This window comes from Asterias rubens, chromosome 9, assembly GCF_902459465.1.
Source record: "Asterias rubens chromosome 9, eAstRub1.3, whole genome shotgun sequence".
In the NCBI taxonomy this organism is placed as follows: Eukaryota; Metazoa; Echinodermata; class Asteroidea; order Forcipulatida; family Asteriidae; genus Asterias; species Asterias rubens.
Window position 1 is genome coordinate 5,497,145 of NC_047070.1, and position 26,916 is coordinate 5,524,060.

A 26,916-nucleotide genomic window follows, 5' to 3' on the forward strand; every position below is an offset into this window, starting at 1 on the left:
GACGGATCCAAATTCACGCAGTTTCCTTATTCAACTCAAACTGTAGGGCGTGTAAAAGGCCTTCGTGCACACCCGATTCCGTTTTTCTTGTTGTTCAAACTCGTTTCAGATTTATTGTACGCATTCAAGACTATACACTTTCTATTTGTTACGCTTGATGAAATTGAATGGTTGACCAGCTCTTGCTGCTAGCTTTTACGAAAATGAAAGAGTCTTGCAGCCTTATGAAACCGAATGATCTTTATTTGACCAGTAAAATCGTTAGACTAATGGTTAAATTGCATTACTCCTTGTTGACTGTTGAATGCTGATTCAACGGTGCATTCAGCAGTTGAAGCGAATGAGTCGGGCATAGCAAATGATGCAGTCAAGTCGCAGGCATCCAAGGGCACCCTTTATAATAGCTGCCATATCGACCCATGACCACGGAGCACTAGAGATAAAAAGACGAGCGCCTACACCCTAACCACCCATACCATCCATTTAAAAACACTGGACACTATTGGTATTACAAATTGTCAAAGACCAGTCTTCTCACTTGGTGTATCTCAACTGTGCATAATAACCATTCTGTGAAAATATTAGCTCAATTGGTCGTCGAAGTTGCGAGGTATAGGTATGAAAGAATAACACACCCTTGTCACACGAAGTTCTGTGCTTTCAGATACTTGATTTCGAGACCTCAAATTCTAAACTTGAGGTCTTGAAATCAAATTCGTGGAAAATTATTTTTTTTTTCTCGAAAACTGCGTCACTTCAGAGGGAGCCGTTTCTCACAATGTTTGATACAATCAACCTCTCCCCATTACTCGTTACCAAGTAAGGTTTTATGCTGATAATTATTTAAGTGATTACCAATAGTACCAACAACATCCCATCTTTTATTTAAGCCGCAAAATCCACAAAACTTCTGAAAACATACCTTCCCTGTTTAAGATGTTTTTCCCACAAATTCTTTTCAAACATTTGTAGCTTTTCTGATGAAATTTAGTTGTTTGTTTTGCAATATAATTTTTTTTAAATGCTGTAATATTGTTTTCTATGAGGAGCGTTCTAAGTACTTGTTCTTCTTCTTCGTATACTAATACCAAACCTGTGATTGCTCAATTATTGGTCATCAGGGTCACGAGAAAATAGTTAAAAAAAAAAAAAAAAAAAGTAATAATTTTTTTCCAGTGGTTTCAAAATATTGAATTTTGGACTTCAAGTTCAAAACTAATCGTTTGCTCAGAAAACTAAAGCATTTCAGGCGAAGAAATTTCAATGGAATTTGTTTCATTAACTTTAAATAATTGAGGTTAGTGCAAATTAATGTGTGAACATCTACCAATTTTGTGCACACCCTCCAAATTAATAATCGGTAACAGGAGAGCCCGATCCATAGTGTTATGTTATACGGAACGCTTCTTTAAAGGTTAATAATATAGACTAATTTTAATTTTGTGCCATGATCTTCGAATCAAGAGTGCTAAAATAAAGAGCAATTAATAGATTGCCAATTACAATGTCCACATGTTTAATCCTGTTTGTTAAGGCTGGTTTATAGTCGGTCGCGCGATGGTCGTGCGATGGAAATCTTGCGCGCGATCCTAAGACTGAGGCCTAAAAACTGTGTCTTTTTATGATTGCGCGTCAAGATTTCCATCGGGTGACCCTCGCGCGACTGACTATAAAGCGCCCTTTACGTTTACGAACCATCCAATGAGAGCGTTTACGAGTTACGAAAGCCGGTCGGTGTGGCATGAGATTCTGTCCCCGGAGATTTCTGCCCTCCCGTATACGGCATGCAAACTGTGTACAAACCAGTTCTGGTAGCCCCTCTTTTCAATCCTCCACCTCGAGCCCGGCCGCGTTAATTTCCCATAATAGGGGACAAAATCTCCAGCGGACAGATTTCACTTGGACATAACTAACACCGGATCAATAGCCGGCCGTATACGAATCGGTGGCTACAGCTAAGACTACGACTGTTGCTAAGTGTGTTGCTAATACTTCAACGCATGATGACGCAGAAATCTAGCCGTAGCCGTAGCTGTAGCCGATAATTCGGACGCGGCCTATTTTTCTTTGTCCTGGTCCGTGACCTGTTTGACCTCCTCGGGAGCCGGTTGTACTTGGGCAGTGCCGCGTCGAGATGCCGCCGAGGTTGTTGTACCACCAGCCACATCGGTCGATCCCGTATTGGCTCTCCATTCGCACAGCTCCACATCTTTGCCGAGCAGAATGGCGTACAACTTCGGCAAGTAGACACAGAACAGCGTCAAAAAGGAGTTGAGCAAGATGGCGACGCAGAAAGTGGCCACCTTCTGGAGTGTGTACTGAGCGGTGATATAGACGGGAACCGCTGCCGTGCCGAATACCAGTGTGGAATAAACACTCAGAGCGATGAATTTGGATTCGTTGTAGTTGCTTGGTACCCGGCGGGCCTTGAATGCATAGTAGCAACAGGCCAAGATCAACAGGAGGTTGTACGTAATCGATGCCAGGAAACCGTAGCCGAACTTGCAATAAGCTTCGATGTAATTGGTCGGTGGAAAGAAACTGAGCTTTGCTGGCTTTGTGGGGTCCACGAAAGTACCAACGATGGAAATGAAAACCTGAAAAAAAAAAAACCATGGAAACAGTAAGGAAATTGGACCATAACCAACTATTCAAGTCTCCACAACACCAAGTTCTCTACAGAAACAGTAAACGAAATTAAATTGAAATTTTGTTTAAATGGGTGCCTTTTTGTGACTGGGAACACAGTGCGAGGTCTCATGAGTGTAATGGTGTCGCAGGGGCCGATATTACAAAGAGTTATCGATTGAGCTGTACATCAATCTTAAAGTAACACGTTGCCTTGGATCGGTCGAGTTGGTCTTTGAAAAGTGTTCGATAACCGTTTGTTACAAATTGCATATTGGGTAGAAAGATGTTGTACAAGTAGAATACAATGATGTACCCAAATATGCCTCGAAATTGTGTGGTTTTCTTTTTACCTCTCGTCGACTAAACACGGTTGGCCATTTACGGGAGTCAAATTTTTTGGACTCACAATAAATTGCCGACCGTGTTAGTTCGCGACGTAAATAGAAAACCGTGCAACGTTGAGTGATACTTGTTTGGATAATTTTATTCTACTTTTAAAACAACTTTCCAAACCATAATAGGCATTTTATAACAAACGGTTACAAACGCTTTTTAAAGACCAACTTGACCGATCAAAGGCAATGTGTCCCTTTAACTGTTAAGCAAAGTGTGGCGTAACTATGAAATCGTTGTGGTGACAACATAGAAATAGAACCCGGAGAACGCTGAGTGTCTCATTGTGCATGCGGATACACGTTGTGAGACCATAGAAATATAATTAAAATAACTAGATCGGCCGCGCGTACATACGCGCCATTGCCTGTGTAGAAAAAGTTTTTGTTCGCCATGGACGCGGTAAAAATTTCACGTTCGAAAGGCGACGCGCAAAAATGAACACGGGAGATAGGCCTTTGACGCGCTAAATGTCACGTGCTGACGGCAAAAAGTCACGTGCTGACGGCAACGCACAGAAAATGTACACGGGAGATAGGCAATGGCGGCCCCCATGCCAGAACCCGCGTATGTGCGCGCGGCCGATCTAGTTATTCTATTCTATATCTATGTGTGAGACCATTAATTTTTTATGGACGCGCACACGCCATTTTCGTAACGCGTGTATGGCAAAATATTTTGCCATACAATTTTGCCATACAATGACATCATCATTGACCAATGAAAACACTAGAAATGGTCTATGTGCGCTGACATCTTGCCATTTTGCCATACGCGCGTGTCACACGATGATTTTTGGCATACGCGCGTATTGCGCGGTATTGATACGCCGCGTCCACAGACGACACAGAGGGTGGTCGAGCTCAGCGTTCTCCGGGTTCTATTTCTTTGGGTGATAATGATAACTCATCTTAAGATGAATCTAAGTGTTTTGTAAAATCAACGCAGTCATTTGTTACTGGCGAGTATTTTAATGTTAACACCCGGATTCTTAATCTATTTTATCAGAGTACTATTTTATCCTTGTTGACTTTTTGTGCAATCACTTGGTTTAATTCACTTTCAGTTTTTAATAGGCTAAAAACTAGTTCGCATTACCAAACAAGCCAGTAGGATTATTGGTTCAGATAATGACGGTCTTCAGGAATTAGTTAAGAATAGACTTATGAGTACGTTCCACTGTATTTTGTCTGACAACACACATCCCCTTTACCCACTGATTGTTCACAACAAATTTGGTAGGATCCGTCAACTAAGCCTTAAGACTTACAGGTTCAAGAACTCATTTTTACCTATTGCTATCCATAATTTTAACTGTGATTTTATTAGATAACTGCAATGCATCCAGCCACATGTACTGTCTTAATTGTTTATTATTGTTTTATTTGATTTTCTGGCATCTCCTGTGCAATTTGGCCTCTTTGAATTTGGCGAGGGGGGTCCACTACCCAATCATGCTTTAGCGTTTGACTGTTTGTTTGTTTGTTTGTTTGTTTGTTTGTTTGTCTGTTTGTTTTTTATATATAAATTTCATTTTTTTTTTAACTTACATTAAGGTTATTGTTTATGTAGTATTGTGGTAATTCTTGTGCAATTTTACATTTTAATATTTTATATGTTGCTGTACAATATGATTGTAAATTTCATGTATTTTTATATACTTGACGAATAAACCATTCAATTCAATTCATTTCAATTCAATTCAATTGATGGTAAGCTCGCACATACGGAAGCCGGATAGTGCCAGGAGATAAGAAGTGAAATATTTTTTTCATGAGCGCGAGAATATTTTTTTGTACCACTTCTTATCTCCTGGCACTATCCGGCTTCCGTACGCACAAACTTGCTGTGTACAATCAAGACGCAGTTTAGGTTTTACACACCACGTAAACTTACCGTAACAGAAACGATGCTGCTCACAATGATCAGCTGAGAACGTGAACCGATATAGCGGGGACACTTGTTCGACTTTTTGCCAGCATCAAAGATCCTGAAGATACGGTTAACCTTGAGCAGTGTCGGGGCATACGTCAGGCCGAAACAAACCGATATCAAAATGTCCAAAGCTCGGCACGAAACGTCCGTGGGTGGAAAGAGCACCAAGAAGGGCGACAAGAAGGCGAGTGACAGCCCAAAGATGTTGATGCTGCTCAGCTCTCGACCCGCTGCTTTGATCAGGACGTTTTGGCGGTAGTAGAAGAGCCCGAAGGAAGCAAGTCCAGAGAGGATCAGACCAAAAGCAGACAGGACAATGATGACTATCACAATCGGTTCAGACCAATCTGGAGGGGTAGGTACAATAAAGGTACACTTCAGGAAGTTGAAGTCTGGCCAGGTGTACTCCGGGCACGCTTCGCAGGTGGACTCTCTGACAATGGCATCATCTGGGCATTTCTGGCACCCGAGGCAGCATTTCTGCTCCAGGGGTACCTCGATAAACCCTGCCCGACAGGTGTCACGACAGAGTGAAACAAGGGGATCCGGCGACCCTCCGGGCCACACGACGTCCGTGGTGTCTATTTGAAGGGGGTTTGCAGAGGAGCCAATCCAATCCCCCACATAGACAAAGTTGTGGTCATCGTCAACCTCCTGGAAGACAAAGACATTGTAAGTCCCACCAGGATTGCCGTTTTCATCGAAACTGTAGTTACTGTCGAGCCCTTCGAACTTGACATTTATGAGGTACGGATATAAATCATAACCGGTCATGTTTTGCAGGAGAGCATCGCAGTCAACATCACTGGTGCACTTATCATTTATCAAGTCCTGCAATCCGTAAGCAAAGGTACTGATAGCATCTGGTATGGTGTTGTCATTGCCGAAGATCTGTAACCCCGATGGGCAGTCTGCTAAGCTCGAACAACCTTTGTCAGCCAAAAATTCATCTCTCAGAGCACCAAACCACGGGCTGAAGGGCTCTTCCTTTAGTTGCAACGACCGGTAATACTCAAGGAAACCTGGAACTGGATAGGAATTTACGTTAATGAAAACAGATCCGTCAAGAAGTTCTAGGTTCGCACCGTTTTTAAGCAACCCGCGTTTGTCTACCCACGCATCGGTAGCTACGAACGTTATATGATGCAAGTCGGCTACGTCATCAACCGATCTCAGAACGGCAGCCGCTCCTTCGGTAAACGTGATCATGACTACGACTTTGGCCTTCGGAAAGTTCACAAGATTGAGCACCAGTTCGTCGAATTCCACTTTCGGAGCTTCAGGTCTTACCGGAACCGAAAAAGCAACGCATATGTCATGTTCCTCCGCACGATCGAGCAGGGCTTGGGCACCGTGGATTCCGTAACTGTTAAGTTGGAAATACAAGCCGATGTACTTCCACCCGAATCGAAGGAGGATGTCGACGATGGCCGTGGCTTGCAGGTTGTCGGGAGGGTTCGTTCGGAGGAAGTACGGGAATCGACTCTTGACGCTGAGCTCGTTGCTCGTTGCATACGGGGATATAACAGGGATGTGGTACAGACTGGCAGCAAGTGCGGCCATGATGCTCGTACCACTCGATTCGGTGCCTATGATGCACAGCAACTTTCCATCAGTATCTGATGGCGGGATCTTCTTGAACTCGACATCTTCTTGGGGTTTCTCGGCTGTACTGGCCAGAGCAAGAGCAGTCCAGAACGACATGGACTCAGAGTAGCAGTTGTTTCTGATGTCAAACCCGATGGTTACATCAGGTAGAAGATCTCTCCTTTTGTTGATGCCTTCAACAGCTTGCATAAACAGCGCAACTACCTCACTTCCCCATGGGTGCAGGTATCCGGTGCAAGGAGGTCCCGATGTCCACTGAGTCATAGGGAACAGCCCTCCGAGAGTGACGTTACCGGGTTGGGTAAACCTAACATGGCCCTCAATCGGTACACTGCCTACATCCACCATGCCCGGAACCGCGATCAACATCATTAAATAACGAAACATCTTCACGAACGGGAGTCGCACTTGCTACCAGTAGTAACTTCACTTTTGTCCCGTGTTTTCTGCAGCGATAATCACACTTTATCTCGATGCATGGCTGACTATTGCCTAAAATTAATGTCCGACAAATGCTAAAATGTCTAGCTTTACGTAGAGCGGCTTTTAAATATAAAAATATATCTGCAGGACACTAATTGGGCTCCAATGGTGCAAACCACCCCACACGCACAATTCAAGAGCAAATGGCTGACTCAATTCAAAATCCACCTTTAAATACTTTACGGAAAAATATAAAGGTACACAACGGAGGGAACTGTACTACTAGTATTAGTCATTGTCTATGCTATCAATCACAATGGAACATATTTTTTCCCAAAGGTTGGGCTGCATTTTTTTTTGTAGTGAAAATATATCTCCAGACACTTCACAATGACACCAATCTTCTACAAACGTTTCAGGACGGTCCATCATTGTTCCTAAACCGCACAATTTTCTCTCACGTCATGTGCAAGTGGCTTAATTTGATTTTCTATTGTGCAAGCGAATGAAGCTTTTGAAACAAGTTGTCATAAGTGACGAGAATAGTATTTGAGTGTTTGAACAGTAAAAATTATGAAGTAATTTTGTTGTTAAAAGAAACTACACCCCACATTAAAGACATAGACACTATTGGTGTATATCGACGCCCAGTCTTCTCACTTGGTGTATCTCAACATATGCATAAAATAACAAACCTGTGAAAAATTGAGCTCAATTGGTAGTCGAAGTTGCAAGAAAATAATGAAAGAAAAAACACCCTTGTCACACGAAGTTGTGTGCTTTCAGATGCTTGATTTCGAGACCTCAAGTTCTAAATCTGAGGTCTCGAAGTCAAATTCGTGGAGAAGTACTTCTTTCTCGAAAATTATGTCACTTCAGAGGGAGCCGTCTCTCACATTGTTTTATACTATCAACCTTTTCCCATTACCTTCTCGTTACCAAGTAATGTTTTATGCTAATAATTATTTTAAATAATTACCAATAGTTTCCTACCCTTTAAGATGAGGTAAAGCAATGAATCTATCACAAACCGCTTCGCACACACAAGCAAAAGAAGAACAAAAATCGCCTCGGAGACAGAAGGAAAGTTTTTTGGTATGAACATTTTATCACCCCCCCCCCCAAAAAAAAAAAAAAAAAACAAACAAAAACAAACATAAATACAACCCTGCAGTGTAGCTACACTCTTTGTTTTGTTATTACCCAGACCTTTGTACGCTTATTGCTTCCCGATTCCCACGTGTAGTGATCCACAACAATACTACTCAGGTGGGATTCGAACCCTTGAACCCACTTTCTGGAGCAGATGACTTAATCTTTTTCGTATTTTGGCGTCAGTTTGACCCAGAAATTTGTCAGCCCGCCCCCATTGTACGTTGGTTTTGTATTGTTGGGTTCAATGTTATTTAACTTGGATTACAAAAATTTATTCGAGATCAAATCCGAATCTTGTGGGTGCATCGATCCCAACTACATTCAGTACTCGATCGCTCTCTCCATCACTGTACAAACGACGATAAAGAGCATGCAGAAGTGCCGACGACGAGCTTGTTTGCTAAACTCAGGTTCAATGTCCCTAGTCAGAAGACCGATGACACATTGAGGAAACAGCGTGAGATGCCGGCACGTTGCCCGACGACGAGCTTGTTTGCTAAACTCAGGTTCAATGTCCCCAGTCAGAAGACCGATGACACATTGAGGAAACAGCGCGAGATGCCGGCACGTTGCCAAAACAAGGAGACGGAGCAATGATTGGAGTTGACAGCACATACCAGATGGTAATGTTTGTACGATTTTATTATGTTTTCTTTAAAGGTACAGGACACTATTGGTAATTACTAAAAATAATCATAAGCATACAATTACCTGGTAAATAACTCAAACAAAAGGCTGAAGCGCTTTATAAAAGCACACAAAGTTGTGCTTTCAAAGGGTTTTTTTCTACTCATTCTTTTGCAAACTTCGATGACCAATTGAGCCCTTGTTTGTTATTTTATGCATATGTTATGAATACAAGTGAGATTATTGGTCTTTGACAATATTACAAAACGTGTCCAGTGCCTTTAATAATACTAGAAGCTGTGATGATAAAATTAGCTGTTATGAATTGTGCGTGGATTCACATACATTATGTGCATCACGGAGTATGCCACCCTAAATTTAAATTTTTTAGGACCCCGTGAGGTGATGACAAACTTATACAGACGATTTTTTGGGTAGACTTATATGGGGTGTCGTTTCCATACTACCACGTTGGTAAAATTGTTTGTATATCAATACTGTGGTGTTACCGCATGATAGGGTGTAGTTTGTATTACTGTTAGATATGGTAGCATACATCTTCAATGGTGAAATCCTTATTCAGCTATCTATAGCTATACTAGAATGGTGCAGAAGTGACGTCACAGGCAAAGTGCATATGAAATAAGGTGTAGTTAAGGTTTCGACAAGACAAAAATACAGTTAAAGAACATCCGATCGTCATTTTACCCCTGAACAGAATTCACCTGGAATATGTGTATCGGAGGGAGGGAGGGGGGGGGGGGGCACCCTGAACCAAATCTTCGTCAGGCTATGGTAAGGCTGGTAAAAATGATCCAAGTGGGATTTTAACTCATTGTGCGCCATTGTTTCGTGAACATTTGATAGAGATTCCAGTTCACACTGACCCTCATGGTACCCAGAAAACGGATCAGTCTCTCAGGGTGTATGGTTTTTATGAATCATAAGATCAACCTTTTCATTGTTCATAAACAAAGTGAGCCGGTTGGCATGGCCGGCAGAATGATAGCAAAACAACTAATATTGTGTTAAAAGATTTTCTCCAAATTTAATGGGCTGAAATATCACTTTCATGATGTGTTGCTTTGTTTCCGTTTAGGCTTTCCATAGTTTTCCAACCTCGGTTGGCAAAAACTCAGGCTGTGACGTTACTTGAGAAAGGTCTATAGACACCTAGACTTGACTCAAGTCCCAATCCCGTGCCATTGCCAGATGTGACAACCTGTTCCGGGACCACGATAGCTACATTTTGACTGCAGGCATGCTTAGGGAACTCTCGCACGAGAACGGGACTTGAATCATGTCTACTAGATCCCTTGCTTTGGCCGCCATCTTTGAAAAATCGTTCACGAGTGATCAGGGCCCAGTTTCATAAAGTCTGTAAGCACAAAAATGTGAATTTTCTTCCAAGCAAATTTTCATTTGTTGCATATTGCTTGATACTGGTATTCAGCAGAGTTTGCCAAATCCTGAAAATCACATGGAAATATGGTTGGTAATCCTGTTTTTATTCAGGAAGGAATGTCATGCTAAGCAAATCTTTGTGCTTACAGGCTTTATGAAATTGGGCCCAGCTATCACTGACTGAAAGTAGTGCATGGTGCGTACACGTCGCGTGCACGATTCTAATGATTTACATCAAAGATGGCGATTAATGACGTCATGTGAAATCTACCAGGGCACAATTTCATAGAGCTGCTTGACGGCCGATTTAGAGCTTACTGTACGATTTTCATTTCATGCTAACCTTTCGGCGCTAACTACACGAACATGAATTACGTAACAATGCAAATCCATGGTGAAAGCGCAAGATGGCTGCTTTATGTTACTGCTAACCTGTGAAATAGGCTTACACCTTGGCAAATGTTTCTGCTACATTAAAAACCAGAAAAATTTGCTTACCGTTCAGCAGCGCTATGAAATAGGGTACTGCACATTTAACTTACCATGACAACAACGGCACCAAACACCATAAGAAGCAGGGGACCTGAGCCAATAAAGCGGGGGCACTTGTTGGACTTCTTTCCCGCCTCGAAGATCCTATAGATACGGTTGACCTTCAGCAAGGTGGGAGCATACGTTAGACAGAAGCAGATGGACACCAAGATCTCTGATACACGACACGAAACATCCGTCGGTGAAATCAGCAACAGAAACGGGGAGAGAAATGCAAGGGACAGGCCCAGGATGTTGATGCTGCTCAGCTCTCGGCTGGCTGCCTTCATCAGCGCGTGGTGGCGGTAGTAAACGAGACCGGCAGCTGCCATTCCGGAGAGACCAACACCGAGACCCGAGGAAGCTATGATGGCAACCACGACCGGTTCGTTCCAATCAGGCGGGGTAGGAATAATCGGCTGACACTCGGAGAAACTGATGTCCGGCCACTGGTCTTCCGGGCACGCCTCACACGAGGAATTTGTGACAAAGGCATAATCTGGACATTTCTGACAGCCGGAGCAACATTTTTGTTCCAGAGGGACTTCTATAAACCCTGGATCACACCATTCGCGGCAAAGGGACGTAGGTGGGTCCTTTGACCCTCCCACCCATTCTGAGGGTGGTGTGCTGATGTACAGGTGGTCATCATGATAACCAAGCCATTCACCCATTCGCTCAAACCGACCGACGTTGTTTCTTACTTGAAAGGTAAGCACTCTGTAGTTACCGCTTGCATCACCGTTAGCGTCGAAACTGTAATTGCCGACCATTCCCAGGAAGTTTACGCTCTTCAGATATGGAAGAAAGTCGTGTCCAGTGATGGTCGGAATGATCGAGCTACAGTTGAGACTATTACCACACCGATCTTCTAGCAAGTTGTGGAGAGCATAAGCGTAAGCGTAAACGGAATCCACTACGGCGGCATCGTTGTTGTCTATCGGAATTGGACATGCTGTGAGGTTGGAACATCCCGCATAATTCATCCAACTATCTCTGTATTCTTGAAACCATGGGTTAAAACCTGTGGGCTTGTGTTGCAGGGCGCGGTAATACTCGCTGAAACCTGGGATCGAGTGGTAATAGGGCACGATGAATATACCACCGTGCAAATCGGAAATCCTGTTAATGTTATCGTTCAGGAAGACGGTAAATGTCCACCCGTCGGTTCCAATATACGTGATGTTAGGCGGATCCATCATTCGACTGATTGTGTTGAGAATTAGACCTGCGACGGAGGCACTCATGAACATCACCACGACTTTTGCTTTCGGAAACTTCACCAGATTGAGGGCAGCCTCTTCAAGTTCTGCTTGCGGCGCGCCCAATCGGACTGAAACCGAAAAGGCCACACAGATGTCATGTTTGATGGAGAGGTCGAGGACGGCCTGGGCACCGTGGATCCCGTAGCTGCTCAAGTCGAAGAACAGCCCGATGTACTTCCATCCGTACCGGAGGAGGATGTCAATAATTGCCGAGGCCTGGAGTCTGTCAGGGGCCACGGTACGGATGAAGTACGGAAACCGACGCTTGTTGCTGAGCTCGTTACTCGTGGCGAATGCAGAAATAAGAGGGATGTGGTACAGACTTGCCGCTTGAGCTGCTGTGATACTGGTGGCACTCGATTCAGTTCCAATGATACAGAAGAGATTGCCGCGGTCCGGTGTTGTGATGTGCTTGAACTCAACGTCCTCCGTGGGTCTCTCCGACGTGCTGGCCAGGGCTAGTGCTGACCACAGTGAGACCTTTTCTGAGTAGCAGTCATCTCGAAAGTCAAACCCTATGGTGATATTCGGTAGGAGATCTTCTCGCCGATGCACTTCGTCTATTGCGAACATTATCAAGGCGACCATCTCGCTCGCCCATTTCCCCACTTTCCCGCTACACAGCTCATCATTATGAAACGGAAAAATTGCTCCGAGGATGACGTCACCTGGTCGGTTGAAGCTAACCTGAGCCGCTTTTGGTATCATGCCAGATTCAGTCGGTACTGGAGCTGTCGACATCAACAGCACAACTAATGCTAACATCATTGTTGAGATCCAACACAACTTGGTACATTCAATCCAGTTTTATCATGGAGCCATAAGATTTAACGATTCCACATGAGTCTTAGACTCAGCTCTTTTTGGTTCAGTGGTTTGAAGTTGTCTTATATGCTCCCCAGTCTTATTAATCTTGTGGTGATTGTGCGATTGTGCGCATTTTGCGAACATCATTGCCAAGTGTTGTGGTTTTTAATCACAAACACAACAAACTATAAATTGTCCAGAATACCTGTTGTCTTTAGTCGACAACTGACGATCATTATTTTAACCAACTAAAAATAACACCAATGAGATCTTCATGCGCACATCGGGGATGATAATTTCATTACCTGGTGCAACAGGACGCTCTTCCCGCGCAAACAAAAACATCTTTGGGGAAAAAGAGCGGGAAAAGTAAACACCTGGAGTTAGTTGTTACAAACCATGTGTGATGTTAGTATAAGGCTGCTTGTTTTCTAAGAGATGCGACTGGAAGGAAAAGTGCAATGATCAATATGCACTCTCAATAAGAGGGATTTAAAAGTTAATCCAAAAGGATTGTAAGTAGGGACCAACCAATTTCCTAGATTTAACATGTTAATGCCGTTGGACACTTTGTGTACAGAACAAACATTAAAAGTTCACAGACTTACAAATAACAGAAGGTAATGGTGGAAGACTTCCTTTGAAATATTATTGCACGAAATGCTTTACATTTAAAAAAAAAAACATTAAAACAATTATCAATTATCGATAACGAGAATAACGGATTTATTTTAAACACATGTCATGACACGGCGAAACGTGCGGAAACAAGGGTGGGTTTTCCCGTTATTTTCTCCCGTCTCCGATCACCGATTGAGCCTAAATTTTCACAGGTTTGTTATTTTATATATAAGTTGTGATACACAAAGTGTGGGCCTTTGGACAATACTGTTAACCGATGTTGCTTTTAATATTAAGGACTTAATTTTAAGTATTAAAACGGATTGGTCCCTACTGTATAACTCCTTTGGATAAACTTTTAAATCCCTCCCCATTAGAGTATCATGTTTAACTAGACATGAGGTGTTTGTGAACAAACACAAAGCTGTTCCGTGTTGTTTTGCTTTGATTATGTGCTTCAATGACCAAGGAGTTATACTATGAAAAAAGTTTTGAAAAATGTTTAGTAGTTCTTGAGATATGGTCCCACTTCCGGTTGACCCGGAAGTAGGGGTCAACACGAGGTCACGAATTTACAGTCAATATTAATGTCTTAGGAGTTTGTAACTGAAAACAATTAGAAAATCGGTTGAGTAGTTCTGGAGATATGGTCCCACTTCCGGTTCACCCGGAAGTACAGGCCAACACGGGGGTCACGAGTTTTCACAGTCAATATTAATGTCTTAGGAGTTTGTAACTGAAAAAATGTGAAAATCGGTTGAGTAGTTCTGGAGATAAGGTCCCACTTCCGGTTGACCCGGAAGTAGAGGTCAAATTGAGGTCACGGTTTTTCCAAATTTTTCTTTTCTCCTATAAGGAGTCTTAAACTACAAACAAGTTAAAAATTGGCCCTGTACTTCTTGAGATATGGTGTTTCAAAGATTTCCCAATTAAATATGCAAATGAGGGTCACGTGGTTAATTAATTAAGAATTTAAAAACAAAATTTCATTAGGAATTAAGCTTAGGTTACATGAAGACAACTGATGGCTACAGAGTCATACACAGAGTCTCAAAGAACACTTGTAGTCACTGCAGATGTTTCTTCCATGTATGGCTTCACCGGGACACCATACTTTCTCGTTTGCCGTGAAAACAGGAAAAACTCAAAACAAATGGGGCCAGTTGAAGTCATCGAAGATCGGTGTGTGGTGTGAACATTTCAATGTCCATCAAGTTTTAATACATGTTTGAATACTTCATATTAACAAATGAAAATAACAAGGGCATCGGTTGATATAAAATAATGATGCCATATTTGGTGTCATTATTTATTTCCCAATTCAAAGAAAAGGGCATTTAATACCGCACTGATAAGAGGAGGATATATACGTTGACATTTTTTCACTAATTTCTCAAAAACTACAACACCACAGCAAGTAATATTTTCAGGGAAGCTTTCAACTATCATTATCTTCAAACTGTTTAAGTTTAGTGTAAATCTGTGGACACGATGGTGTGTCGTCGTCGTCAAAAAAACATATTTAATTACGCACGTTCGTTTGAAGGAAATCCCTAAACCTTCGTACTTTGTCGCGTGCAAAGTACATGTGTCCGGAACTCGGTTAGATTGTTATGGGTCCTGAACGATGGTAGGAAAACAGAATGAGTAGACTTCCTCTCAAAAGGTTACAACTCATGATAGTTACATACTGTATGGCATTTACCATAGAGAATGTTTAACAATAACATGGAAGCGACTGCATCCAGTTATATTCAAATGCGTAGACTCATCTCAAGAAGTCACAACTCATGATAGGTACATACTGTATGGCATTTACAAAAGAGAATATTTAACAAGAACATGGAAGCGACTGCATCCAGTTATATTCAAATGAAGATTACGTGGCTAATTAATTAAGATTTTTAATTTTGTTTACATTTAGAGTAAAGCTTATGTTCTAAGCTTCATTTTGGTATATGATTTCACTCTTTTGAAATTAGGGTCTAGGAGAGTAGGTTTAAAGAAAAAAACGTGTGCAATTGCTATGGGTTTTACGCGGAAACCAAGAATAAGAAAAAAAAATAAAAATCTCGACAGAAACAATACCTGTTCCGACGGTAGGTCGGAACAGCAAAATTACACATTAACTGAAAATTACACATTAATTTGTAACGTAAAATCTCTCCATCAACTGAATGGGGTTATAATTATTACAACACACACAACCCGTGGTAATAAAATCAAGCGATGTCTGCCATGACATCAGTCAACAAAACCAATAAGAGCGAGCTCTGTAAAAAATCATCGTCCCACCCGTATAAAGTACCATGACGTACGCATTTCACCCAAACATCTTTGTTTACATCAAAACTCCACTCTGTAACACATTATAGTTGAATTTGAAGCCCTAACCGCAACCCCAACTTCAACCCAATTCCAAATCTCCACCCCAACCCCGACTCCAACCAAATTACATAACCTCTATACACTAACACCAACCCGAACCCGATCCCCGATCCCAACGGGAGTTTTGTGTGGCCACAGGAGCCCCACCCTCTTGCCGCCCCCCCCCCCCTCACAAAAAAAAAAAAAAAAAAGACGAAGAACAATTCCTTCAAGGCACCTATTTCTTGGCTTAGAGTTATGCCAGACAGACATTATAATACTTATTTATTATCACCCGCGTAGGAAATTGTTGTGAGCAAATCGCGAAAGAGTAATAACTGTCATATACTTTTCCTAAACAGCCATCATAAAAAACAACAAAAAACACCAGCTAATTAACCGATCCAAAAACTTGGTTAGGGGTCGGTTGGATACCTGTGTGAAGATATGAAGAAATAAAAAAATAAACAAATAAACAAACAATTACATCATCGCAGGACACTAAAGCCAATTCCATACTACCTGCGCAGGTAAACGCGATACAAATGTGGGTATAACAGGCCCTGTCTCCGCAGAGAATGTTTTGCAGGAGTTCAACTCACTTGCGAATATCGCTGCGAAAGGAGGGTTGTGACGTCCTTTCTCGTCAAATTCGCTTCACATTCGCATTCGCAGGAAGTATGAAACGGGCTTTAGTCGTTGCGAAAGTTTGTGACGTCAACATTCGTATCGCATTGACATTCGCAAAAAGTAAGGCTTAACTTACCTTGAAAAAGCACTCAACCAACAACAAAAGAGAACAAAGTGTCTAGTACCTGGTCGGTACGCTCATTTAATGTTGTTATTCAAACTCGGAGAACACAAGGCAAACAAATCCTTGATATTGAAGACATTTGTTTTTACAATAATGTCTTTGAAAAATTTTCCCGCGCCATGTGAACAAAAAAATATGGCTATTCACAATTTACTTCAAATTTACAACGTCTAAACAATTGCATTTCTATAGAACAAAATCTCAACACAAAGATGACATTTTTTTGTTATGTGAGTGTATTTTTCCTTTTTCATTTCTACCCAAATCTAAAAAAATCCAACATAAACATCGATTCGTGATCGTGGAAGTACGTTGGGGTTATGACAACCTAAATGAATAAAAACAACACACATTCTTTATTCACTCTAAAAATAAATTAATGTCACCAGGAGGACAAGACGTGATTGAAGATGCATTTTGAGTAGAAGTGATTTAAAAATCACTTTTTCTCAGGGTGCCTTCAGTTGAAGTTTGAATTCACCTCCCAAAATACTTTAGGCCTACTATACATGCTTTAAATGAATGATTTCGTACACAAGTAGTTGTGCAACATTAAAGACACTGGACACTATTGGTAATTGTCAAAGACCAGTCTGCTCACTTGGTGTATCTCAACATATGCATAAAATAACGAACCTGTGAAAAATTTGAGCTCACTTGGTCGTCGAAGTTGCAAGATAATAATGGAAGAAAAAACACCCTTGTCACTTGAAATTGTGTGCTTTCAGATGGTATGGTTGAATTAGAGGCTTCAAAATCTAATTCTGAGGTCTCAAAATCAAATTTGTGGAAAAGTACTTCTTTCTCGAAAACTATACGTACGTTACTTCAGTGGGAGCCGTTTCTCACAATGTTATCATAAGCTCTCTCATTCTCGATACCAAGTAAGTTTTTATGACAAGAATTATAGTAAAAACCAATAGTGTCCACTGCCTTTAGAAGCAATGTCATAAACTATTGGTCACGAACTGCATCGTTTAATTCTTTGCAAACCATTCCACAGATTGTCCTTGAGCGACTTGATGTGATTATAGTAACAGTTTTAAACTGTTCTATTTGTTGTTTTAAGAGCCACGTATTAACAACACATGTGGTTTGCTTCATCTGAAAGACAGTGGACATTATTGGTAACTGTCAAAGACCAGTCTTCTCCCTTGGTGTATCTCAACACATTCATACAATAATAAACCTGTGAAAATTTGAACTCAATTGGTCGTCGAAGCTGCGAAATAATAATGAAAGAAAAAAACACCAATGTCACACGAAGTTGTGTGCTTTCAGATGCTTGATTTCGAGATCTCAAGTTCTAAATCTGAGGTCTCAATATCAAATTCGTGAAAAGTTACTTCTTTTTCGAAAACTACATTACTTCAGAGGGAGCCGTTTCACACAATGTTTTATTTATCAACCTCTCCCCATTACTCGTACCAATAGTGTCCAGTGCCTTTAAGGTAAAATTTGAGTCTTCCTCCAAAGTATTGAACCCCTTTTTCGGCATTCTGTTTCAAACCCATACTTTCCCATTTTTTCATTGTCGTTTGCAGAAACTCACATTTTGCTAATAAATTGCTATTAACCATTTAGCCACTGGACCACCCAGCCACCTAAAGCGATACACTGTATTATGCGGTAGGAGGAAACCTCGCTATAGCTTTTGTTTGTAGAAAATAAGAAACATCATAATAAAACTAGGTAGTCAATAGTATGCCTACGCATTGGTGAATCCATCTAGTTGTTTATAGATCATTATTCATTTTTCTCTTCATAGTTGACTTGACGAAGCTAATGATGATGAAATAATTTTGCACTTACCCAACAAAACGCTTCTTAGTGAACATAAAGGAAACTGTATTTATCATTAATGGTGATATTGTCGAAAACTTAGGCCTTCGCAAATAATCAGCATTGAGCCAGATAACAGCCTTGAAAGCTATTGTATCCATTTTATCATTATACAAAAATAATCGCCATAAATATTACCGTAGGGATTTTTATTGTTCCCCAATGAGGACTTGTACAAATATTACCGAAAGGGTCAAAAATTGTGCGTTTAATTATACAAAACAAGCCTTGGCTATCTTTAAACAAATTGAACTACGATTTCAGTAAAGTTACTGCAAGAATCTTGAAAAGAAAAACAAAATTATTTCGGCAAACTCGGGCGGTGCAGGGACTAGAGGGTTAAATCCATCTTGGCAAAATAAATAATTTGTACTCATCGAGAGCGAAAAAGGGTTAGAATTAATTTTAAGGTTTATTTTTGATGAAAATTTTGAACCATAAACAAGAAGAAACAGTTCTGAAAGAAAATGACAGATCAGTAAAGCCACGTCCGCTCTCCAAGCTAGTCGATGTTGCGCCCTCTACCGGCGACAAACAAAAACTGGCGTTCAAGAACAATAGTTATGCTTTTTCATAGTCCTTGAAAAAATTTAAAAATTTGCTTTCGTTTAGAATTGGGTTTTTATCTTGACATAAGATTTTTTGAAATCCTTACCCTTCAAAATCTGGAGTGGTCTTGAATTAACGATCGCAGTGGCACACGTTTCTAAAACATTTAAAGGGGATAATCAAGCCATTATAATGAACAGCATTCTGTACCAGTAAAGCGACATTTTTAAAGGGCTTTCATGAGGTGCAAAATAAAACCCGATTCAAATGTCACACAAACATGTTGAATTTGTGAAGAAACATGAATTGTTAAAAATCGTGATGCAAATTTAACAATAAATTAACGACACATTGTTAACACAAATTCTTTGTTGTCCAATAGTTTTTAATTACGTCATCATCACGTTTAGTTCAACCGAACCCCGTGTTTTTGTAATGAACAAAAAACTCCATAACTAGTTTTCTGGTTTTCTAGACCCTGGACACTATTGGTAATTGTCAAAAACTAGTCTCCACAGTTGGTGTATCTCAACATATGCATAAAATAACAAAACTGTGAAAAATTTAGCTCAATCGGTCGTCGAAGTTGCGAGATATTAATGAAAGAAAAAACACCCTTGTCGCACCGTGGTCACACGAAGTTATGTGCTTTCAGATGAATGATCTCGAGACCTCAAATTCTAAATCTGAGGTCTCGAAATCAAATTTGTGGAAAATTACTTCTTTCTCGGAGGGAGCCGTTTCTCACAATGTTTTATAACCACCAACCCCCCGCATTACTCGTAATCAAGAAAGGTTTCATGATAATAATTATTTGGAGTAATTACCAATAGTGTCCACTGCCTTTAATTGTTTGTTTCTGCATAGATCCCTCTCACTTCTTCGGAGCATGTATATGGAAAAGCTTCAATCCAATTTTAAATTATGCAATAACACGCGCACGCTGCTTGTAAACGGCTGTATTATACGAGAGGGTAATGTTTCTCTAAATTTTGGAATTTAGTTTGGATCATGTAATTGATGTACTTCCCTGGACTAAGGGAAAACAGTTCATTGGCAACATGGGTCTACCCTCTGGCTGAATACCATGAAATACATAAACACAACAATTATTTGGCCACGATGTGCTGCAATATGACTGATTTTGTTTTCACAAGAAACAAGTTTTGTTTACTACCATAGATATATACAGGCTATTTATGGTGGGGGTGATGTCAGGGGCACGGAAAAGTGGTGTCCTGGTATTTTTTCTAATATTATGGCAAACCGTATAAACCATACCACGAATCTGTACAACCCCAGGGAGGCTTTATTTGCTTCACAAACCTGTTCTGTGTTGTCAATTGAGTCAATATTGTGTGAGTGCTCTAGCGTTTCAAGTATTTCTTTGAGTTTAAATAATTTGCAATAACTATGTCATGTGTATACTTTTAATTTGAAAAGCAGGCTCGGCAGTACAAATATTTAATGGACACCCCCCCCCCCCCAATAAAAAAAATAAAAAAATGAAAAAAGAAAAAAAAAGTCTTTTAAGTGGATGTAAAAAACCCTCCTTTTTTTAGGAGGGGGGATCTTTGTTGGCAAAAAAATAAAAAATAAAATAAAAATCAAGGATTGACATCCGTATTAAAATGTGAAAATGTAATGTCCGAAATATATTGTACAATTTTGACACAAAAATTCTTTAAAATTTGAAGTGAAGTGACTATTAATGACAATACAAAACCTATACAGCGTGCAGCTTTCGATAACAACATTTTGATAATCATTTCACTTCAAAGTCAGGTGGTTATGGACAAATTCAGTTTTAATCCCGATATTTCCAATGATGGCTTATGCTTCTTGTGTGGACATTAACCGCTCAGAATTTCGGAATTTTACCACCTTTTGAAATGGAATCGAATTTCCACCGGATAGTATTTTTTCAGGGGGGGGGGGGGGTTATCACATATATATATCTATGTAGGATTTAAACAAATCGAAACAGTTCCAAGAAAAAATACGGGTATACTTTGCCCTTAAGCCTATACTCCTTACATGCACAATGACTGAAAGTGCTGATAACAAAGCTCAATTCTAAAACACAATGATAATACACTTAGATCACGAATGCCGTTTCATCAAAAGAAAATAGGACTCAACTTCAACTTTGCAAAATATTAAACATTTCCATTACTCGCTTCACATGCGGTCCCAGTCACGTGATGTAAATTGCAGTATTTCTTACAATGGATGGCCAAAATTACGTGGTGCAAAAAAAGATACAATGATATTGTTTTTTAATTTGCTTGTTATTGTTTTGGACGTTGATACAAGAAAAAAACACAACGTCAGTCAAGATTTGATAAACCTTTAGTTGTGATGCAAGGAACTGCCGTTAATTCGATAAAAAAGTACGCTCAAACTGACTGTATTGACCGCATCGAGGGGCGCTTTCAACGGCCAACTTTATTGCATCACAGCGTTTTAATCTTATATTGACTTCTTGCCTCCTTGTTTCTCTGGCAAATTATCGATTTTGTTTTTGTTTTGTATTTCCCTTCAGAAGATGCCTTCGTACTTATTTTGTCTGCTCTCTTTCACACTTACTACAATTTGTTATTTTTCAAAACTTCTCGCATTTGCATCGTTCATTATTTTAAGCTTTAAGAATATATTGATATAAATGTGAGTTCGAATTGAGTTGAATTGAACTAAATAATATTTACAACAAAAACAACGAATAGCAGTTCGTTGCTTTGGTTTGCATCATGTGGTTCACAACACGCCCTCACGCGGTTAAAATACTGTTTAAGGGAACATTTAAAAAAAAAAGGATTCAAACATAAGACGTGACATTTTAAAAGTTAGGCTTAGGGACTAAAGACTGGCCTCCCCTTGCATCTAAAAAGACGCGTATAACAAACAGTTATATACAACATTTCAGACATACTTTCTCTTATTTTACTGTGTGGTGGTTTAAAATATTTCCTAATTTTCAAATTAGTGTGAATGGTTAATGATATGTCATAGGGTGTGCAAGTGAAACTATATAAATGCTTACAGATTTGCAAATAACTTGCATAAAGATGGACCTGCTTGAAATGCCGTATAGGGAACTTTCAGATGGTTGTTAGTTCATGACCGTCCCGTAAAGTACACAAGCTCGATATGACACTTACAAAGTTTACATATTTTAGTTTAACCAATTTCTTCTATTCAGGATGAAAATACGATTTTCCATGTAGTAGTTTATGTTCCATTTTTTCACCGACTGTTAAAAATCAATAATATCTTGTGTTTTTTAGGACGGAAATTTTGAATATACAAATTAAACAAGTCAGTATGAAACCAAGAATGGGGTATTATAAAATCCCCACTCACGCGCCACAAACTATGTGCCCACAGTAATTTGTTTTTAATTTGATGTGTTTCATTAACACCTGCCTCCCAATTTACGTGTAGGCATAATCATTTCTCAAAAACTTGAGTGTTCTGCAAGGACGCTTTAAAATGAACGATGTGAAAATTCCAGATGTGTATTAAAAACAGACATTACCCCGCCCCCCAAAAATAAAAATAAAATAAAATAAACAATAATAATAATAATAATAACAAATCAATAAAAATGTACCCTCCTGGATTACGTAATCACCTGGGCAGGACAATCCCCGCCTGGGCGGAGCATTCCCCGCCTGGGCAGAGTATTCCCCACCTCGGCAGAGCATTCCCCGCCTAGGCAGAGCATTCCCCGCCTGGGCAGATCATTCCCCGCCTAGGCAGAGCATTCCCCGCCTAGGCAGAGCATTCCCCGCCTAGGCAGAGCATTCCCCGCCTGGACGGAGCATTCGCCGCATGTGCGGAGCATTCCCCGTCTGGGCAGAGCATTCCCCGCCTGGACGGAGCATTCGCCGCATGTGCGGAGCATTCCCCGTCTGGGCAGAGCATTCCCCGCCTGGGCAGAGCATTCCCCACCTCGGCAGAGCATTCCCCGCCTAGGCAGGGCATTCCCCGCCTGGGCAGAGCATTCCCCGCCTGGGCAGAGCATTCCCCGCCTGGGCAGAGCATTCCCCGCCCGGAAGGAGCATTCCCCGCCTGGGCAGAGCATTCCCCGTCTGGGCAGAGCATTCCCCGCCTGGGCAGAGCATTCCGCCTGGGCAGGTTAGTTTTGCATTTCGCCCGAGCGAACAAATATGAAGTCGCCCATTCGAATCATTAATACGGGAGTTGTTTGTTGCCGGATTACACTTCCGTGTCAATAATATTGTTCATATATGTGCATGTTACGCATTAATACGCGTATTATGCGAAAGTGAAATCATGCGACCTTGTACCCATCGCACCTTTGTGCCAATGTTGTTTTTTGAGTTCACGGGAATCAGGAAAGTACCACGTGTATAAAGTGCTGTATACATGATAATCTTTAAGAATGAACTTGTGTCTAGATTATAATAACTGAACCCATAATTATACGTGCAAACGAAGTGGTATCACCTTGTCTGCAAACAGTGTTCATACCGGGTACTAAATTAGATTGACCAGACGGTTCCAATGACTTCGTTTTACATACCGGAAGCAGAGGGCATAGCGCCTGCCGCTGGTTTGACCAGGATCCTCTGCTGAGTGTTAGTGACCACGGCAGACACAGACGTGCTCGCCTTCCACTCACACAGTTCTACCTCGACATCAAACCGTATGGCGTACAGTTTAGGCAGATAGACGCAAAAGAGCGTCAAGAACGCGTTCAGGAGTAACGCAAGACAGAACGTTGCTACCTTCTGCAGAGTGAACACAGCAGTGATGTAGACGGGCACCGCTGCCATGCCAAATACCAGTGTGGAATAAACACTCAAAGCGATGAACTTGGATTCGTTGTAGTTGCTTGGTACCCGTCGGGCCTTGAATGCGTAGTAGCAACAGGTCAAGATTATCAAGAGGTTGTACGCAATCGATGCCAGGAAACCGTAACCGAATTTGCAAAAGGTTTCGATGTAGCCGGTAGCGGGGATGAAGTACTGTTTCTCGGGTGTACTCGGGCTGATTAGAGCTCCGATGAAGCTGATCACAATCTAGTACAAACAATTATGAAATGGTTCCCCTTAAAATCATGATCAAAACATGTGTAAATCAAGTAAACTTGTCAGTTACTGTATAGCGCACGCTCGTTATGTTTTATTTGTTTATGAAAAGAATTATAAAATGTTTTAAATTGCTTACAAACGAAAAGGACCTATGACATAAATGCAAAATTAATGACCTGACTTTTCGACAATAGCAGAGTTTTTATCGAATGCTTAATAACATCATAACACAACACACGTTATTAAAGTTTAATAGAAGCTAGCTACTGTAACACTATAATTTTCGAGTTTTTGAGAAATATCAGGTCGTAAATTTAATATTTTTAATTTAATATTTACATTGCTGTAAAAAAAAAAAAAAAAAAAACGTAAACCGAAGAATTAAAATAATTCATTATTTTTTCACGGAACTCTGAAAAGTACTGAGAATACAGTGCTAACACAGATCTAATAATGGGTTATCCACGAAGCAAATTTAACATACAAAAGTTCTAAAGCCGCTTATAAGGGGATGGATGGCTCCTGAACCAATCAAAGCTTAGATTGAACTTACTTGGTCGTGAACGGGTACAAAAGTAAGAACGAATCGTGAACCATTAAAGTTAGTATTAAAGTTTGATTTGATCTAATTTTCGAAGGAAGGATAAGTGAGAGATAAGATTGATGGCGAGTGATGGCCAAGGAGGAACTGCTTAAAAAATGGATAGTAAACGGCGATATGAAAGCTTAAACAAAAGATAATTGTATGGAATGCCTCTTACCGCGATGATGAAAGCAACGAGTGCGAAGACAATCTGGACCCGTGGACCGATGAACCGAGGGCGCTTGTTGGACTTCTTTCCCGCCTCGAAGATCCTGTGGATCCGGTTTACCTTCAGGAGCGTCGGAGCATACGTCAGGGTGATGCACAAAGACACCACTATCTCTGACGACATACATGAAACATACGTCGGGGGTAGAAGAAGCAAGAATGGAGAAACAAAAGCCAAGGCGAGTCCCAGGATGTTGATACTACTCAGCTCTCGACTTGAAGCCTTGACTAGGATGTGTTTACGGTAGAAGAACATACCTGCAACTGCGAGAGCGGAGAGTGCCAGACCAAAGACAGATAGGACAATAATGACAACAACCACCGGATCGTTCCAATCTGGCGGGTTGGGGATGATCGGGAGACATTGTTTAAAAGTCTCATCTGGCCACAGATCCTTCTGGCATTCCTGACACATGGTCTTATTAGCAACGATTGCATTTATAGGGCAGCGTTGACAGCCAAAGCAACACTTTTCCTCTAGTGGTATTTCAATGGAGCCAGAGGAGCAAACGTCGACGCAAAGTGATGTGGGTGGCTGGGTCCCGACCCACTGTACCGCTGGTGTGTTCAAACGTAAGGGCTCTGCCTCTTCCAGGTCCCACTCGCCTATCTCGACAAACTCAAAATTACCAGACGTATCTCTCTGCAGGTTTAGAATGCGGAGTATCCCACCTGGATCACCGGAGCTATCAAACCTGTAATGACCCGCAATTCCTTCAAAATCGACTTTCATTAGATACGGTAAAAGATCGTCACCAGTGAGAGTTTGCAATGTCTCGGCACAAGTGTCATTCCCACAAAGGTCGTCCAGCAAGTTTTGCAGAGCATATGCGTAGGCCAGAACTGCATCGACAACGAAGTTATCGTTGGAGTTGAGTCGTATAGGACAATCTGTTAAGCGGGAGCAGGCTTTTTCCTGCATCTGTTCCACCTGAAAGTCATTAAACCATGGAGTTTTTTGGCTCGTATCAGGATCAGTTTCAAGTTGACGGAAGTATTCCTCGAAACCCGGGATGATGTGGTACTTCAAACGGAGAAAAATACTTCCGCGAACGCTTTCCAATTCAACTCCGTGTTCTTTCAATGTGTTAAAGTAGCCCCATGCGTCACCTGCAATGAAAGTGAAAGAGTGATTCTGAACTTCTTTATTGATGTTGCTGATGATGGCACCAGCAACATCCGATGAGGTGAACATGACCACAACTTGTACCTTCGGGAAAACGTTTACTTTCTGAACTGCCTCGTCCATCTCCGTTTTGGGTGCATTGGACCTTACAGGTACCGAAAATGCAAGACAGATGTCTCGTTCCACTGCGATTTTCTGTATTTCTTGCGCTCCATGGATGCCGTAGCTGCTAAAGTCAAAGTAGAGACCGATGTACTTCCAATTGAATCGGAGAAGGATGTCGACGATAGCTGAGGCTTGGAGTTTGTCTGGAGGGACGGTCCGGAGGAAGTTTGGAAACCTGCTCTTGTCGCTCAGCTCATTACTCGTCGCAAAGGCTGAGATTATTGGGACGCGGTAAATATTAGCGGCTTGGGCAGCTGGGATGCTTGTACTACTGGAAACCGTTCCAACAATCCCGATGAGATTGCCTCTTTCTGGGGATGATATCTTCTTAAAATCGACATAGGTCTGGTTTCTATCCGATGTGCTTGCCAAGGCAAGAGCGGACCACAATGCAGCTATCTCCGAGTAGCAGTCATCGCGGATATCATAACCGATGGTGATGTTCCTGAGTAGATCGTCGCGTCCGTTGATCTCATTAATTACGTAGATGAAGGTCTCCGACAGCTCGATTGCCCACCGACTGAGTCCACCACCGCACGGCGTCGTGGACCAGGAGTGGAACGGGAAGGTTGCACCGAGGATAACATCCCCAGAACGGGCGAAACTCACTTGTGCAGTCGCTGGTACGACGGTGCCATCCAATCGCAAAGGAACTACTAACATAAGTAGAAAAATTCGTTCGTAAAATGCCATCTTGCATCCGTATTGATTCTCAGCTTTAAAATAGTAGTCTTCTCCAAAGGCCTGTGTATCGGCTAGACTATTTTTTGTACGCATGTAGC

General features: G+C 41.3%; 1 protein-coding gene across 1 annotated transcript; it reads right to left on the bottom strand.

Annotated features, from left to right (window-relative positions):
• Positions 1-1,591: 1,591 nt before the first annotated feature.
• LOC117294695 (metabotropic glutamate receptor-like) lies at positions 1,592-26,827 on the bottom strand. The gene is made up of 3 exons (XM_033777204.1): positions 24,794-26,827; positions 23,522-24,020; positions 1,592-2,597 (listed from the first exon to the last, which is right to left on the bottom strand). Exons 1-3 carry the CDS (start codon positions 26,825-26,827, stop codon positions 2,017-2,019), a joined length of 3,114 nt encoding a protein of 1,037 aa, XP_033633095.1. The 3' UTR covers positions 1,592-2,016.
• Positions 26,828-26,916: the final 89 nt, after the last annotated feature.

What these genes read in the sequence shown, in the direction of transcription:
- LOC117294695 (XM_033777204.1), bottom strand. Translation starts at nt 26,827, where the DNA reads ATGGCATTTTACGAACGAATTTTTCTACTTATGTTAGTAGTTCCTTTG. An exon ending in TCGTTGCTTTCATCATCGCG is followed by an intron (nt 24,021 to 24,793) that starts GTAAGAGGCATT and finishes TGTTTGTACTAG; the next exon opens with ATTGTGATCAGCTTCATCGG. An exon ending in CGCTATGCCCTCTGCTTCCG is followed by an intron (nt 2,598 to 23,521) that starts GTATGTAAAACG and finishes TTTTTTTTTCAG; the next exon opens with GTTTTCATTTCCATCGTTGG.